This window comes from Camelus dromedarius, chromosome 10 (assembly GCF_036321535.1).
Source record: "Camelus dromedarius isolate mCamDro1 chromosome 10, mCamDro1.pat, whole genome shotgun sequence".
Lineage (NCBI taxonomy): Eukaryota > Metazoa > Chordata > Mammalia > Artiodactyla > Camelidae > Camelus > Camelus dromedarius.
Window position 1 is genome coordinate 57,852,433 of NC_087445.1, and position 15,080 is coordinate 57,867,512.

At 43.9% G+C, this 15,080-nt stretch overlaps 1 protein-coding gene across 7 annotated transcripts in view; it reads left to right on the forward strand.

Annotated features, from left to right (window-relative positions):
* The window catches only part of PALM2AKAP2 (PALM2 and AKAP2 fusion), a 424,157-nt gene that overhangs the window by 189,951 nt on the left and 219,126 nt on the right, over positions 1-15,080 (forward strand). For all 7 annotated transcript variants that reach the window (XM_031450167.2, XM_031450169.2, XM_031450170.2 and 4 more), the window contains exon 4: positions 2,022-2,152. In XM_031450167.2, the coding sequence (XP_031306027.1) occupies positions 2,022-2,152 (131 nt within the window). The remainder of the gene's footprint in view (positions 1-2,021; positions 2,153-15,080) is intronic.

The window sequence follows — 15,080 nt, forward strand, 5'->3', positions numbered from 1 at the left end:
TGTCTTTATCTTTCGGTCTGTGTCTGCAAACTAATCTCCCTTTTTTTTTTTATAAGAACACCAATCATATTGGGTTAGAGCCGACCCCAATGGCCGCATTTAACCTTAACTACCGCTTTAAAAACTCTATTTCTAAATAGTCACATTCTGCAGTACTGAGGGTTAGAACTTCAATATGTGAATTTTGGGGGGACAGTTCAGCCCATGAGAGCCACCAAGATACACAAATTGTACTGTGAGCTTTCACACATGATTTTGTATTATTAAACAATGCCCTGTAAACTTTAAGTACTTTTTTACTACTACTTAGTCGTTGTTACAAACTATTTATATATAACACACTTACCAGCAAGATGTCAGCAATGATATGTAACTGTTTAAGCGTCCTGGGATGAAGGGATGGTTCCTGTCTACGATCACTTTAGCAGTACAGTTAGGAATTGCTTACATGAGCACAAACTCGTGTCTTTAATTAATGGAGAGCTAAAGGAAAAGTGCTATAAATACACCTCTCTATGCACTATAAAAGTGACTGAACGGATCTCTACCAAGTGACTTGTAATTAAAAAGGAAGAATAACACCAGTGAAAACCATGGCTACCTGGACGCCAGACTGATGACGTGTGGCTAACAAAAGGTCCATCCAGAAGTGCAGGCATTCCAGCCATCAGAACTCGCTCCTGTACCACCAGCGGGGTCTCCACGGTGCTGAGTGGCTGCTGGGCTTCTCAGTAGAATGGCAGATCAGAACCATTAATGAATTCTAACTTACTAAATGTTGGTAATTTTTAGTAATTCATTTTATAGGTTCATATCAAGTGGCCCTTACTCCTGTGTAGAATGAAAGTCTGTGGAATTGTGTACCTTTTGCTTATAAGAGCTATAGAAAAGATACTCTAATAATATGAATTGTGTGTCCACAATGTTAATTATTCCATTCTCTTGCTAGCCATCATGCTAGCTCCCTTTCTTTCACTGCCTCACCCCACCTAATGAAATCAAACAAGAGATTCTGATAGAGGTGATGTCAGGGAGCCAGAGAACCCAGCGCTTACCCTGTGCCAACTGGCTTCAGCCATTATTCCTGTCCTTGCTGGGAAGAACCCGTCATGTGCCCTTCTTCTGGCAGAACTGGTGATGTGTCCTCACAGTGGTCCATTCCCGTCATGACCACTGACCTGCCCACAGGGATGCTCAGCTGTGATGCCCAGGGTCCAGCGTCTGCAGACATCCCATAGCCACCATCTGCCGTCTAAGGGCCATGCAATGGAAACCCCAATCAAAAGTCCTCTCCGCACCTTCCATGCCTTGCTGTTCACTTTAGGGAACTGCCTTTCTCCTGAGCTGTTTTCATTTCCCTTCTCAAAGCACTACTCAGTCATTCCCTCCCAACCATTGACCCCAAACACAAAAACTTTTCATTTTACTTCACGATTATATTAGGACATCAGCGCAGATGGGGTGCATGATTTTAACACCATTTAGACCACTGCTGAGGATGGTTGGGAGTCATTAAAGATGTTTTCAAGAATAGGCATGACATAGATTAATCTTTTAAAAAGACCACGTTAGGATGGACTGGACATCAAGTGAACTTGGGAAATATTATAATGGAACTGGATTTGCACAGAAGATTGTCCTTATTTTTTAGAAACTCATACTGAAACATTTATGGGTGAGATGTCACAATGTTACTTCCTTTAGAAGGCTTCGGTGGAAAGAGTATGTGGGAAAAATACAGCAAAATGTTTACAACTGTTAAATCTAGCTGAGATTAACACAGGCATTCATCATGCCATTTCCTGTTTTTCTGTATGGTTTCAAATTTTTTAATAATGGAAGTGTGGAAATCCATCCTTCTGACGACTCTCTGGGCTTTGGGCAGGAGGCGAGGAGGAGGCCAAGTTAGGAGCGATTCAGGTGGACACCGATGCGGGGCGGAGCTAAAAAACCACGGCGCAGAGCGGAGGGTGTGGACTGAAAGGTACCATCTAGTCTGTTCTCTTGGCTCATTCCCACAGTCCAAAGTGCTTCGGGAAAAATGGCTGCTGCAGGGGATCCCCGCAGGAACTGCCGAAGAGGAGGAAGCCAGGCGGCGGCAGTCTGAGGAGGATGAGTTCAGAGTCAAACAACTTGAAGATAACGTTCAGAGGTACGTGGTTTCCGACCCCGCGGCCCCAGGCTGTGGCTTGACGTGCAGTAACCAAGATTCTCCTCCAGGGGGCTCTTCTCAATGCCCTCGCCTTTTCCCGGGGCTTAAGAGTTATCTTCCTAAACAGAGTGTGTCCTTCGTTACCACTGGAACTTCCCCAGGTAACCCAGAGTTATTGCTTTGAGTAATAATTATTTTACTGGGCTGTCACACAGGACAGCGATGTCTTCATGGACCAACTCGGTGTGGTAATAAGCTTGCCCCTTCACAAAATGCCCTCCTTTGGAGTTCTTTTGTCAGCTTTTGTCTTTTTCCCTTCTTGAGCTCAGGCTGTTAGCTGTCATTGCTGCTGTAGTGGGTCTGTTTTCCAATTTGCTACATTTGATCAATTTGAAATGGGAAAACTGTAGCCAGGGGTCTTGGAATTCAAACTGTGAAGGCACCCTTGTAGTTAATGTAACTGTGTTCTAAAAGTTAACTTTGTATTGTCTAGTTTCAGTGCTCAGAGGGTAAATCGTTCCTTTATGGTCCATAATCAGGTCCTGAACATTTCACTCTGAGAGATGAGTCACCTTCATATGGCCTGTGGCTGGCCAGGCTCATACAAAAGCAAAAAAAAGTGTAGGTTTCCACTTGGGAACTGTAGCCATGCCAGGTCCCAGGATACCTAACCAGAGATAGGAGATGCTGGGGAAGGTGATGAGTGTAGATGCCTTAGAACGAAATCTCCCCTCCACCTTATCTCACCAAACTCTGCTGGGAATCTCATCCTGGAGAGCTTTGTCTCTTTCTGCTGAAGTTATGAGCTCCTTTTAAATACAAAGAGTTTAACTAACTTGCTACCGGCCCTTTATACCCAAGAACGAATGAAGCCAGTGCAAGTACCTAGGGGACTCCAGTAGCATCACCCAAGGGAAAAGACCCAAAGGCCTGTGTCCCTACTTTGCTTGAGCCCTAATGTCCCTTAAAGAGTTCTCAGAGCAGCCTGGCCAAGCTTTGCTTGTAGGGGAAACTGACTAAGAAAAGGTTTATGTGGGATGTGTGTGTGTGTGCTCAGACATAGACACATATGTGTGTTTGTGAAAATATACACATTTGTACACACTTTTTCTTAGAATACAAAGGGTCTTTAGAGGGTAAACGATTGTATATAAAATATATATATGATAATATATATTATACATTATACATATATAATTATACATGTAATATATATATAAACTAGATGTACAGTTGGAAGAAGGAAATTTTAATCCTCTATATACTGTATTAAGCTTGCAAGGACAAGTACCTCCAGGATCCCAGGAAAGGAAAGGATGTCCTGTGAGAAGCCCAGAAACTAGAAAAGGGAGGGGGCAGGATGAAGTAACTCAGAGTCCTGAGCCTTGGAGACTCCCTCTCCTCATCAGTGGCCTGACTTGCTGTGTCTCAGACAAGATGTGGGAGTCAAGGATTATCAGAAATCTTGACAGTAGATTGGAGCGGACAAGGCAGTGCTGAGAAATGGTTTTACAGGAGGTTGGTTTTTAAGTCTCCAAGTGGCAAGTCCATGGTGCTTTCAGCAGCAGGGACAGTTGACACCATACAGCATCTCTTGGACTTCACTCTGGTTAAAAGTTCCAGTTGGTTTCCTGTCTCTTACTGGTTTTATGGAATCATGACAGAGGAGTCCGGCATAAGCAGATGTTCCTTAGCTGATGGTGGAATGAAAGGGTCGGAGCTGGTGCACTGTGCACCGGGGTGCCCCCACCTGGCAGAGGGAGCCTGGGAGATTACTCCCAGTGGGCAAAATCCTAGAAACCTAATGGCCTGGGCTCCATTCACAGCAAGAACCATGGTTCAGGCTCAGGTTCAGGTGGGGCGGCTTCGTGCTGCTGAGGTGTTCTGGGCGGGAGTGAAGGTGCGAAATGAGAATTGCAGGCCCCCTCTTATGTGGAGGGAGACAGTGTACATGGGGATGGGCAGAAAATTTGATTTAAAACCTTTTTTTTAAACCTGGATATCTTTTCTCATTGAGCCTGACATGTCTATTCATTTCTTCTAATAGATGTTATAGAGAATGAAGAAGGAAAGGATTTGGAAAATAGGATAAAACTAGTTACATGACCTTTCCTGGTTTTCTTAAATGTCATCAGAAAACATGGTCTTAGAGGGGGAGGGTATAGCTCAGTGGTAGAGTGCATGCTTAGCATGCATGAGGTCCTGGGTTCAATCCCTAGTACCTCCATTAAATAAGTAAATAAATAAACTTAATTAACTTCCCTTCCCCCCAAACCCCCCCCAAAACAAACAAAAAGATAAGAAAACGTGATTTTCAACCAAATTGGCAGTTTCACTTTGGCTTGAATACAAATATATCATTGTTCTGGCCCCATGGGTGGTAGCTCTCACCTGTGGGATAGGCTACGACAGGACATGCGGAAGCAGTGTCTGAATTGAGACTCTGTGTTGGCTAAATTAATCACTGGAGTGAGGTGTGAGATTTAGGGGCTAGCTCATGGTTCAGGTGGACGTGACCATACCCCATAAAGTAAAGAAAATCTCTTTTTATCTTTTGAGTCAATAGAAGAAAGAGCTCATTCGATGCATGCAGGCAGTCTCTTGGAGACCATTTAGGAGATAGAATCCCAAGCCAGAAGGAAAGAAATCGTAACAGCCTAAAGGGGTAGGGGTGGGGCACTTAGGCCTGGATCAAGTAGCATTTCCTTCTGCCACAATCATGGCTTTGCTGGACGTGGGCCACACGGGCATCGACCATTTTCTGGGCGAGGAGCTGTGTTCCCTGGAGCTGCTTTTCTGTAGGGGCAGGCCTGCCAGTGGACATCACCTCCTCCTTAGGGCCTCCTGGATGTCAGTTTCTGCCACCCCTCATCCTACTTGCTGCTTCTCTTTTCTAATGTTTAGCACCTTAAATCTCCAGTTCCAAGGGAAGAAAGACGCTCTCCCCTCTCCTCCTTGAAAGGATACTCAGTCATTTAAGACATTTAGCTGAAGTCAAGCATCTGTTCTCTCTCTTGAACTCTTAGTCATTGAACTGCTCTAAAAGCTTATTGTAAACATATGCATCCTGCAGTTTTACAAAGTCTATGTGGATTGGCTGGCCTGGCTCTGTTAATTTTGGCTGAGCTCGGCTAAGTGACTCTAAGCTGCAGATTGGATGAGTCTGCTCCTCCTTTCCCTGCACGGAAGAACTAAGCATGACAATTTCCTTTCCTGGCAACGTCAGAGGTGAAGTGGGGCTGAACAGGCGTAAGGCGTGGGCTCAGAACTGCCCATGAGCCAGTAGCCAAAGCAAGTTGATGGCCAATCCCAAAACCCGGGGGAGGAGATGGACCGTCTGCCTTTAGTGGAAGGAACTCAGAGTTATGGGGCAAAGGTACAGATACAGGAAAGGGTGAAAATGGGGACTAATACTGCCATCTTCTGCAATACTGCAAGTGATCGTTTGTTTGAAAACTGCAAGCATGTGAGAAAACTGACCAAAATTAGCGAAAGTACAGAAAAGCTAATGAATGAGAAAGAAGATGAACTAAAACAACTCTAGAATTCAGAGGGAAAACAAGAAGAGAATAAAAGAAAATCATTAAAAACTCTCTATGAACATGATTTTTCAGGCTCTTAAACGAATGCATGTTCATGGTTGAATTTTTTAAGTTATGAAAAGTCTAAAAAGGAAAAAAAAAATAATTACTATCTCACCTTAAAAAAAGAGAGAGAGAAAGTCTGAGTGGCTTTGAGGTCAAATTCCAAATCTGATCTTTCCATAATAGGAATCCTGGAAACTGTAGATCAGATGTAGCAGAAGCACTAAACAAAGGAATTCTAAAGGAAAATGTCTTTGTTTGAAGCAAAGCATTAAGTGGTAGATCTTTATATTTTGGTCCACTAGTCTAAGTCCCTCCCCGCAACAAATAGCTTTTCCTAAAGAGATCTATGAACTCTCTACGGACTATAAAGTGTATTAGTTTGGTTGTGCCCTGAAGGTCTATTAGTCCCTCTTGGCGAACCAAGAGTAGCTTGAAGAACCTACAGAAGCAAGAGAATAACAATAGAAGAGCAAGGAGAATGCCTCCAAGGAAATATTTTGGGAAATCTGGGTCGTTTAGTTTAGAACAGAAGATAATGTTAGCAACCTAGCTCAGAACTTCAAGTGTACATAGGATTTCCGCTGCATCTTAATTCTTTAGGTCTGGGCCATTCTGAGTAGGATAAAGACTTAAGCATGAGAATTTGCACGTAGACATATGTCTGTTTCCCTAGATAGCTTCAGGAAGAACGAACGTAACCATCTTCCTCATTCTGATTCTAAAATTCTTTACAGTGCCGGTAGCCGTGCAGGAAGTTCCAGGTTTACAGACATGTTTTTTTCTGAAATGTTACCTGTACATTGGTGGTGGTTCAGATCTGAGACTGTTGTCTCCCTTTTAAGGCTATTATATGTGATGCTTAGGTTTCAAGGGATGCCCACACAGACAGGAAGGAAGGAGGGAGCAGAGAGAGGGAAGGAAGGGAGGAAGTTGGGGGACGGGAGAAAAATGTGCCTAGACTATTAAATCTGGGCATTAGAATCACCCAGGGAAGCTTTTTAAAAATACAGATTCCCAGGCCTCACCCTGGGAAATTTGGGTTCAGTGACTGAGGTGAGGAGCCCTGTAATTTATGTTGTACAAAGACTGCTCAAGGTCATTCTTTTGCATGGTCAGGTTCAAGAGCAATTGCTATGAATGGAAAAAAGATCATAAATGAAATCCGATTTTAATACCTGTAAACCCCCAAGGGAAGTGAGAAGTAGTGTTTATAAGAAAATTGATTTTACACAAACAGATAAAGAAGGTGAACCCTGACCCTTGATTTCAGACTGATTCAAAGCCTTAGTGCTCAAGGAAATTTGACCCCTGCTTTGGGATTCCTGTAGGTGGGAGTGGAGCTGTGTGTCTGGTGAGAGTAACGTCTCTCACCATGGGCCTCAGCAGGGAGCCAGGTTTCCATTTGAACTTACTAGAAACCAGAAGTAAAATAGGCTTTAAAAAAAAGGTTGAAATTGTTGAAAACAAAATCTGTACATAGGTTTCTTTTTTCTTTTTCTTTTAAAAAGAATGTTGAATGTCACATCTTCCGTATGCTCTACGTCCTGTGGAGTGCCATATTGAGAAAGTCCAAAAGATTGTTTCTGGCTTGGGCCCATCAGCAACTATTGTCCCTGCCGTCACTGTAGGTGGTGGGTCCCAGGAGGCCACATGTGGGTTTGACATCGATGCTTTCATAGATTTTAGGCAGTTAGATCTGCACTAACCCTGTTTACTTCATGTCTGCTCCAAGCAACAAGTCTTGTCTTTTGCCTTGTGATTTTCCTACCTAAGAGTCTTTTTCTGATTTCACCAGGTTTTATTTAAGTGTTTGAAATATAATGTTCTTAACTTTCTTTGATTAGTGAAAAATATGGGGAAAATTTGTGTGTGCCCCCCGACCCCCACCTAGCCACCTTGGAATTACCCCAACGAGGATGAGAAGCTTCTTGGAGTAGTAAATGAAAATGCAACAAAGTGTCACAAAGGCAGGGTGCTAATTCTAGCTCTGCTGGTAATTTGCTGTGTGAGTTTGGGCAAGTCTCTCATCCTCTCTGGTCTCGGTTTCGTCATCTCTTCAGTGAGAGGTCCCTCAGGATCTTCCAGCCATGATGTTCTACGATCCTTTAATTTTGAAGGTTGGCTGGAGATTCCTTCTTCTGAACAGATATACGTGTGTAGAGAAATATTGTGGAAGGAAGTAGTTTTGGAGACTGGCCAGAATTGGGGAAATAGGTTGGGGAAAGCGGTTAAGTTCTCAGGAAACAAAAGCTCCCTGTGTAACTGACTCATCCCAGAGGTGATTCATTCTTCTAAACAGCTGTGTCAGTTCGAAAACATGTCACATCAGAATATTCATTGAATAAAACATTGAAGTCTCAGTTGCTAACCCAGAGAAGGCCATGCAACCTTTTAGAAAGAAAATTCAAGATGCAAGCAGACTGGTTCATTTCTTCTTCTGACTCAAGATTCTTCGAGTGCCTCTGTTGGTCTCTGATGGATACCAGACTTCACTTAATTTTCCACATTCTTAAGGCGCTCCAAGCAGAGGACTGGCGGCATCAGGCATGAGCCTGTGTGTGTTTTATTATGAGATTTCAGCAACCAGGAAGATGGCAGTCACCCACAAATAGCTGTTCTAGGAAAGGCGACCACAGAAATGCTCATCGGAATCACAATGGACACTTGCTGAGGATTCAGTGTGTTCTTTCTAGTTGCTATTTTTAACACTGTGACGCACTGTTCTCTCTCGACAGGGCATGGAACACGCCACATTGGCATTCCACATCTGTGTGCTGCCAGCCACCTTCGGCAGTCTACACCTGTTCTCATTCCCATTGTTTTTTGTTTCACCAAAATGAATCTCTATGTACTATAAACCATATGATGATATAATGGTAGCCCTATGTCATCTAATATTCATTGGTCCCTTCCTCTGTTCTGGGTACTGACTTAGCATTTGGGCCTCCATGAATTTATTAATATTCTCGTTTTATCCCCAGAATACTCCCATGAAGAGTGGTGATGACGGTGATGCCCATTATACAGTTGGGAGAACTGAGGCTTAGGAGATAAAGTCACTTGCTTCCCCAAATGACCTCATTAAGAAATGAAAGAGCCAGTTGAAAGCCAGTATTTGAACTCAGCTCTGCCTAACTCCAAAACGTTCTCAAAAATCTCAACAGAAGCTGTTATTTTAAACTGGAAATCTCTTGAGACCTGTGATATTCAGTGAGATCACACTGACGTTTACCTGGCGCTGTAGGTGGATGCCCAGATCCACGTGCTCCTTCCTCCTCAGCCCCCACAAATGCCTTTTCAGGAAGTGGTGTAACAGATGGGCAGAGACCTCCAAGGTGCCGGGTTTGGATCCATTGCAAGTGGTCATCGTCACTGGGGAGGCTGCCCCCTTCAGGTTCTTTCTGAAAGTACAGGTTCCATTTTAGGCTCGATTCTCTGAAGTCCATTGCTCCCAAGTACACATTCTTGGTTGCATCCAGCCTAAATCTCTGCTGGAAACAGTGTGTGGTTATGGAAAGGGCTTCTAGCATAGCATACTGCTTAGGAACCTGGACCTCAGAGTTTGATCGACCTTGGTTTGAGCCCTAGCTCTGCATTTACGAGTTGTTTGATCTCGGACAAGCCCTGTAACCTCCTCTCTGAACTTGAGTTTCCTCACCCAGACATACACTGGGGACAGCAGTGCCCACTGTGAAGAGTTACTGCGATATGTGGAGATCACGTGCATTTGTGAAGTGCCAGGTACTGCAAGCTGTCAGGAAGCAAGAGTAGTTCTATTGTTATCGTTTTCTTCTCTATCCTTTTAGAGAGAGTTTCCGAAAGTAACACGACTGACATCTTGGACCAGATAATTATTTATTGTACGGGCTGTGCTTTGCGGGATATTTACCAGCATCCCTGGTCTCTACGCAGTAGATGCCAGTAGCACCCACCCCCCAGTCATGACGATCAAAAGTAGCCTCAAGCATTGCTAAATGTTTCCGGCAGTTGGGGGGGGGGTGCAAAATAGTCCCCCATTGAGAACCGCTGCTCTAAAGCCTGTAGTTCCCGGTGTTGATACTAAGATAAGAATCACCCTGTCAGGTAGCTTCAGAATACAGAGCCCTCAAAAGATTTATGAAGTAACATTACTGATTCTCAGTGCAGAATGACATAAAGCGTTCCACTTGCTTGAAAATATGAGTCTTCTCTCAAGCACCGAGCCATGAAAGTCAGTTCTGCTTTAAAAAAAAAAAAAAAAAGAAGTTGATTTTTTTGGCATCCCATGCTATGCTGATTTTGCAAAGGCAGTGATTTTATGACAGCTCATAAAACCGTAGAATCGTAGAGCATGCATAACTGAGGTGTTATCTGCATCACCTTGTATCTGATACTTGAATTTGCAATGAACCCAGTGAGTGGGAGTCAGTAGACAGTCTCTCCCCAAAGGCTGAAGATGACAGGCAGCTCACTTCCCCTCAGAGTAACACCCAAGCCCACACTGGAGCAGCTCTCGTTATCACGAAGGGTCCTCCCTTGGGATGAAAGTTAGATTCTCTGCAGTTTTCCCCCTGCTCTCTGGTCCCTACCCTGCCCACTGGGGACCACACAGAAAAGTCCCTCTTTATAGATTCTGAAATCTGGATGCTTCTGGCTTGTGGTCAGCCTAGGAAGGGAGCAGGTGAGGGAGGAAGCACTCTGAAGTTGCGCTCAAACACATCTGCCTGTGTTGCATGTGTTTTCCAATGTCAGTAGCCAAAGGGTCTACTGCCAGGTGTTTCCCAAGCATCTTGCCTTACTCTGGTTTTGTAGGTTCCACTTTCATTGTCTCATTGTTGGTCAGGTAGATTAGGTTTATTTCTTTCTTTCTTTCTTTCTTTTTTTTAGATTAGGTTTAAAATGTCCAAAACGATGAAAACAGTGGGAGAATTTGATTCATACACTGAGACAACATAAGAGCCACATTCGGGGGAAATGCTTGCATCTTCCAGCCCTTGGAGCAATGGCTGTAACTGAAGGAATTATGTGAAGTCAACTTTCTTGGGAGCCGGTCCCAGCCTTTTTGGTCTATGATTGCCATGCCTCAAGTGTCCTCTCTCCAAGTGCTTTGAAAATAGTACTTTCTTCTGTCCCAATAGCTTATAATACGGTCACGTCTAATGCCTCTGAATTCTTGATGGAACAGAAACATCAAGGGTCCTATTGATACTTTCTTCCACGGCCTTCACCAGCTGTGCACCTGTTGTGCATTCTGAAGGCGATGGAGGGTCTTTCGGGCCCTTTCCAGCAAGGACAGTCTAGGATTTTACAACACAGGGTTCTTACAGTCGAGTCTGAAATACAACAAAAATGTTTTTTCTCATAGTTCTTGAGGCCAGAAGTCCAAAATCCAGGTGTCAGCAGGGCTGTGCTTTCTCCAGAGGCCCTAGAGGAGGGTCCTTCCTTGCCTCCTCCTGTTTCTGGTGGCTCCAGGCATTCCTTGGCTTGTGGCCGCATCACTCTGGTCTCTGCCTCCATCTTCATATGGCCTTCTCTTCTCCTCTTCTGTCTCTTACAAGGACATTTGCCTTTGGGTTTAGAGCCCATCCAGATAATCCTAGGTAATCCCATCTCAAAATCCTTAAATTAATTACATCTACAAAGGCCCTTCCCCCCACCCCAATAAGGTCATAGTCACAGTTCCAGGGTTAGGATGTGGATGTATCTTTTGGGGGGGCCCCCATCCAACACACCACACCCTGTGTATATATCCCAAGTGCCTAGAATACTGCCTGGTACTTAGTAGGTTGCTCTCAATAAATATTTTTAAATTTAATTTATCTTTATCAGCTTTAGGTCATCCATAGGATTGTCGTGAGTTTCAAAACCAGTGTTTATGTCTAGAGATGGTATAGGGCTGTGTTTACAGCGAAGAGCATTAACATTCCACTTGCTGTCTGTGTAATCTTAGGCAAGTTCTTTTAGCTTCTCTCTACTTCAGTTTCCTCTACTAAAAAAAAAAAAAAAGAAAGAAAGAAAAAGAAAAGGTAATGATAATAAGACAAAATTTATTGGGTAGTGATGACGATTAAATTAATGTATGTGAAATGCTTTAGAAAGTACTTAGCCTGGGACTTGGTGCCCAACGGGTTTTAGTTTTTATTATGAAAATAAAAGAGTGAAGTGACATTGTACAATATATAAATAACCCCCAATTATCTATTTTATTAGACTCCCTCCTTACTCTCAGAAACAGCTGAGGGGGACGCCACTGCCCTAAGCGTAGCCTGCTGTATGGAAGTCCGCCCCAGCTGGACATGTCAGTCTGGTGGTGACTTGGAAGCACCAACCCTCACCCCCGGGAGGTCCAGGGAAGAGGAGGGAAGGAGGCAGGGAGCCCAGCGCTGAAAGCTGCTACCTTGCAGGGACGAGAAGCAGCTTCTGTGCTCAGGGTTCCCTCCTGGTTCCCTCTTGCTCTGTGATCGATTCCTGTCTATTACCCTGAGACCCTCAGCAGGAATTCCAGGGCTTCCCAGGACCTATCAGCTAAAGTGGAGGATGAAAAAGAACAACTCCAAGGTCAGAAGAAGTAGGACAATATGATAGATGGATTTGAGAAGAATTCCGACCAATTGTGGGACAGACTTGGTTGAATAGTGTGAGAGGCTGGAGCTATCTCAGCAGGTTATTTAAAAAAAGAAGTAACATTGTACTTTCCAGTTACTTATTTTAAAAAAAATCATCTAGGTTGTTGGAGTGATGCCCTGCTCAGGTCCTTAGGAGATCTGCTTTGTTAGAGAAAAATGGCTAAACCCAGTGCTATTTAAAGTATGGTCCATGGACCACTTCCCGTCAGGCAACTGTTTATTACCAGTTCATTACCAACTGTTTATGACCAGTCATTATCAGTCTATGACGGATGAGGACAGAAATTGCCAGAAAGGTGTTTGGAAACTTCAGTGGTAATTTGACGTTGTCATGACAACCAAGCAGATGCTCAGTGGATCCATCTCACTGAATAGACCAGCTTGGGGGTCGTCGCGTTCCTTGGTGAGCTGCAGTGTCCTGACCTACTGTTGTATTGGTCATGATGGGTTGGGATTAAACCCTAGTCCTTGACCACAGAGAATTTAAGAAGCACTGCTGCAGAGCAAATGCCAGAGAGATAAATATGTCCCTCAAGATCACAGTTTTTGCCTAAACGTTTAAATATTCTTATTGCCATGTCTTTTTACCAATTTATCTTTAGATCTAGTGAAAAAAAACTTGCAGTCTTTAGGCTGAGCCCCTCCCCCGATCTGAGGCCAGGATAGACCCGAGGACTCTCAGAATGACACAGCCAGCTAGTGATCTTCCTGGAACTAAACCCAGGGCCCGAGTGCTCATCAGAGCTGCCAGTCTTTTCCCATAGTTCGTGCAAAAGAAAATCTCAGCCCCTGACGAGGAATCACAGATTCCAAATTATTGCCCCCGAATGATGTGGTTTTCTTGGGAGCAACTGTTCTATAAACAGGACCTGGGGGCATCTCAGGCCTTCCATGCAGGGTAATGTGCTGGTCCTGGGGTCTGCTCTGTGAAGTAAGGACAGGATGCTAAGATACTGATGTTTTAATGTTAGCCACACAGATATCTTAGCATGTGAGCTTGAGAAAAATCAGTTAATGTCCCAGCTGAATTTGTAAATAGGAAGAAGAAGAAGGTTTGCTCTCCCTAGGAGCATCCTAAAAATTTTTGTCAGGTTGCAAGAGGAGGCCCAGAGAGATTATTTGTTCTGGGGAAGGAGAGTAACACTCAGTTCTTCATTCTGTAAGACTACATTCAGACTGCTTTCAGAGGAAGCACGTTCTTCTATTTTTAAAGAAGGGAAGGGAGATCCTACAATTGAGTGGCTATTCCTTTGGCCAGTGCTGTCATGGCCTTGACCATATTAGTGGAGCCAGGTGGGGAGGAAGTATGGCTTCCTCAGGGCAGAGTCCTCCAGGGGGAGAGTCAGAAGGGATACCTTCATATCTCAAGGGCGGTGGCACTTAGGTTCCAAGTGTGTCCTTTGTCTAGTGGAGTTGGATGCAGCCCTGATAAAGAACATTATTAAGATGCTCCTTGGGCTCCTCTTGAGATGACATAGTCTCACTGACTTTCAGGTGTCCTACCTGGAATTTTCTCCAGCCATCCCAAGCCATCGCTTAGTTATTAAGCCCAAGTTCTTTTTGGCCACTTCTGAGTGAATCCCAGGCTACGTCCAGAATTCTAATAACAGGCAATGTGGATTTTCCACAGGGTTTCAATATTTACCACTCTACCTTTTAGCAGAAATTCCTGAGGCCAACCCGCCATCCTCCGTGGGAGGCAGAGTGGTGCAAGGTCCAGAGCAAGCATTCTCACTCAACGCAAATCTTCACCACTTCTCGTGGCCTTGGGCTAGATACTTCATATGTGGTGCCTCAGTTTCCTCATCTGTAAAATGGAAATACTTAGAGTATATACTTTGGGGATTGCTGAAAGGGTGAAATGAGTTAACGTATGGAAAGTGCTCAAAATAGTGTTCGACAAAGATGATGGCTGCTGTTTATCTACCATGACCCAAAGCCTATGTTTGCCTCAAGCGAATGGAATGATTCGCAGACTAACTTCTTTCACTATCCATTTATGACAAGGGAGTTTAAGTTAATTTGGAATTATGCTCCAAATCATATTCACTTTGTTCAGTATAAGTGAATATGGATATATACTTGTTTTTTCCTTTGGGAGGAGGACTGGGGATGATTCCACATCACTGTTTCAGAAGTGCCCACCCGTGCCCTGGGCCGCTCACCTCCTCTCCCCGAAGTTCCACTGTGTTTGCTACCAGATCTTTTAGTGAGACAGGGGGTGTGGAGGGGCCCCCTTACTGTTTAGAGTAAATGTTCTTTAATCACTGGAGTATGGGAATTTTTCATTAAAACTAATTATAGTTACATTAACAAACCAGAAAGAGTTATGATTTAATAGGGCAAAAAAATAATTTACTGAAATCTGTTTGTGGTTGTCTCTGTGCTCTAAGGAGAATTAATACTGGATGTACCTTAAAAAAAAGAATTTGAACACAAAGGGCACGTGAACTGTGGTACCCTACTTCCTTCGCAACAACTATACCCGTCACACCTGCCCCAGGTCACAGCAACATCGAAGTCAAGCTCCCAATACTTGAAGTGCAAGTGTGCTTCACTTTGCACGTACCTGTGCACACACGCTCCCACTCTCCAAAGTTTCCTCTCCATACCATTTTACAGAGGAGGAAACAGATCTCAAGGGTCCTCTTCCTCCGCTATTTGAAGACATTTGGCAGAGTGCTGAATTCATGGTTCTGCTTTTATATATGTTAGAAATGTCTCTTGCCTGGACTG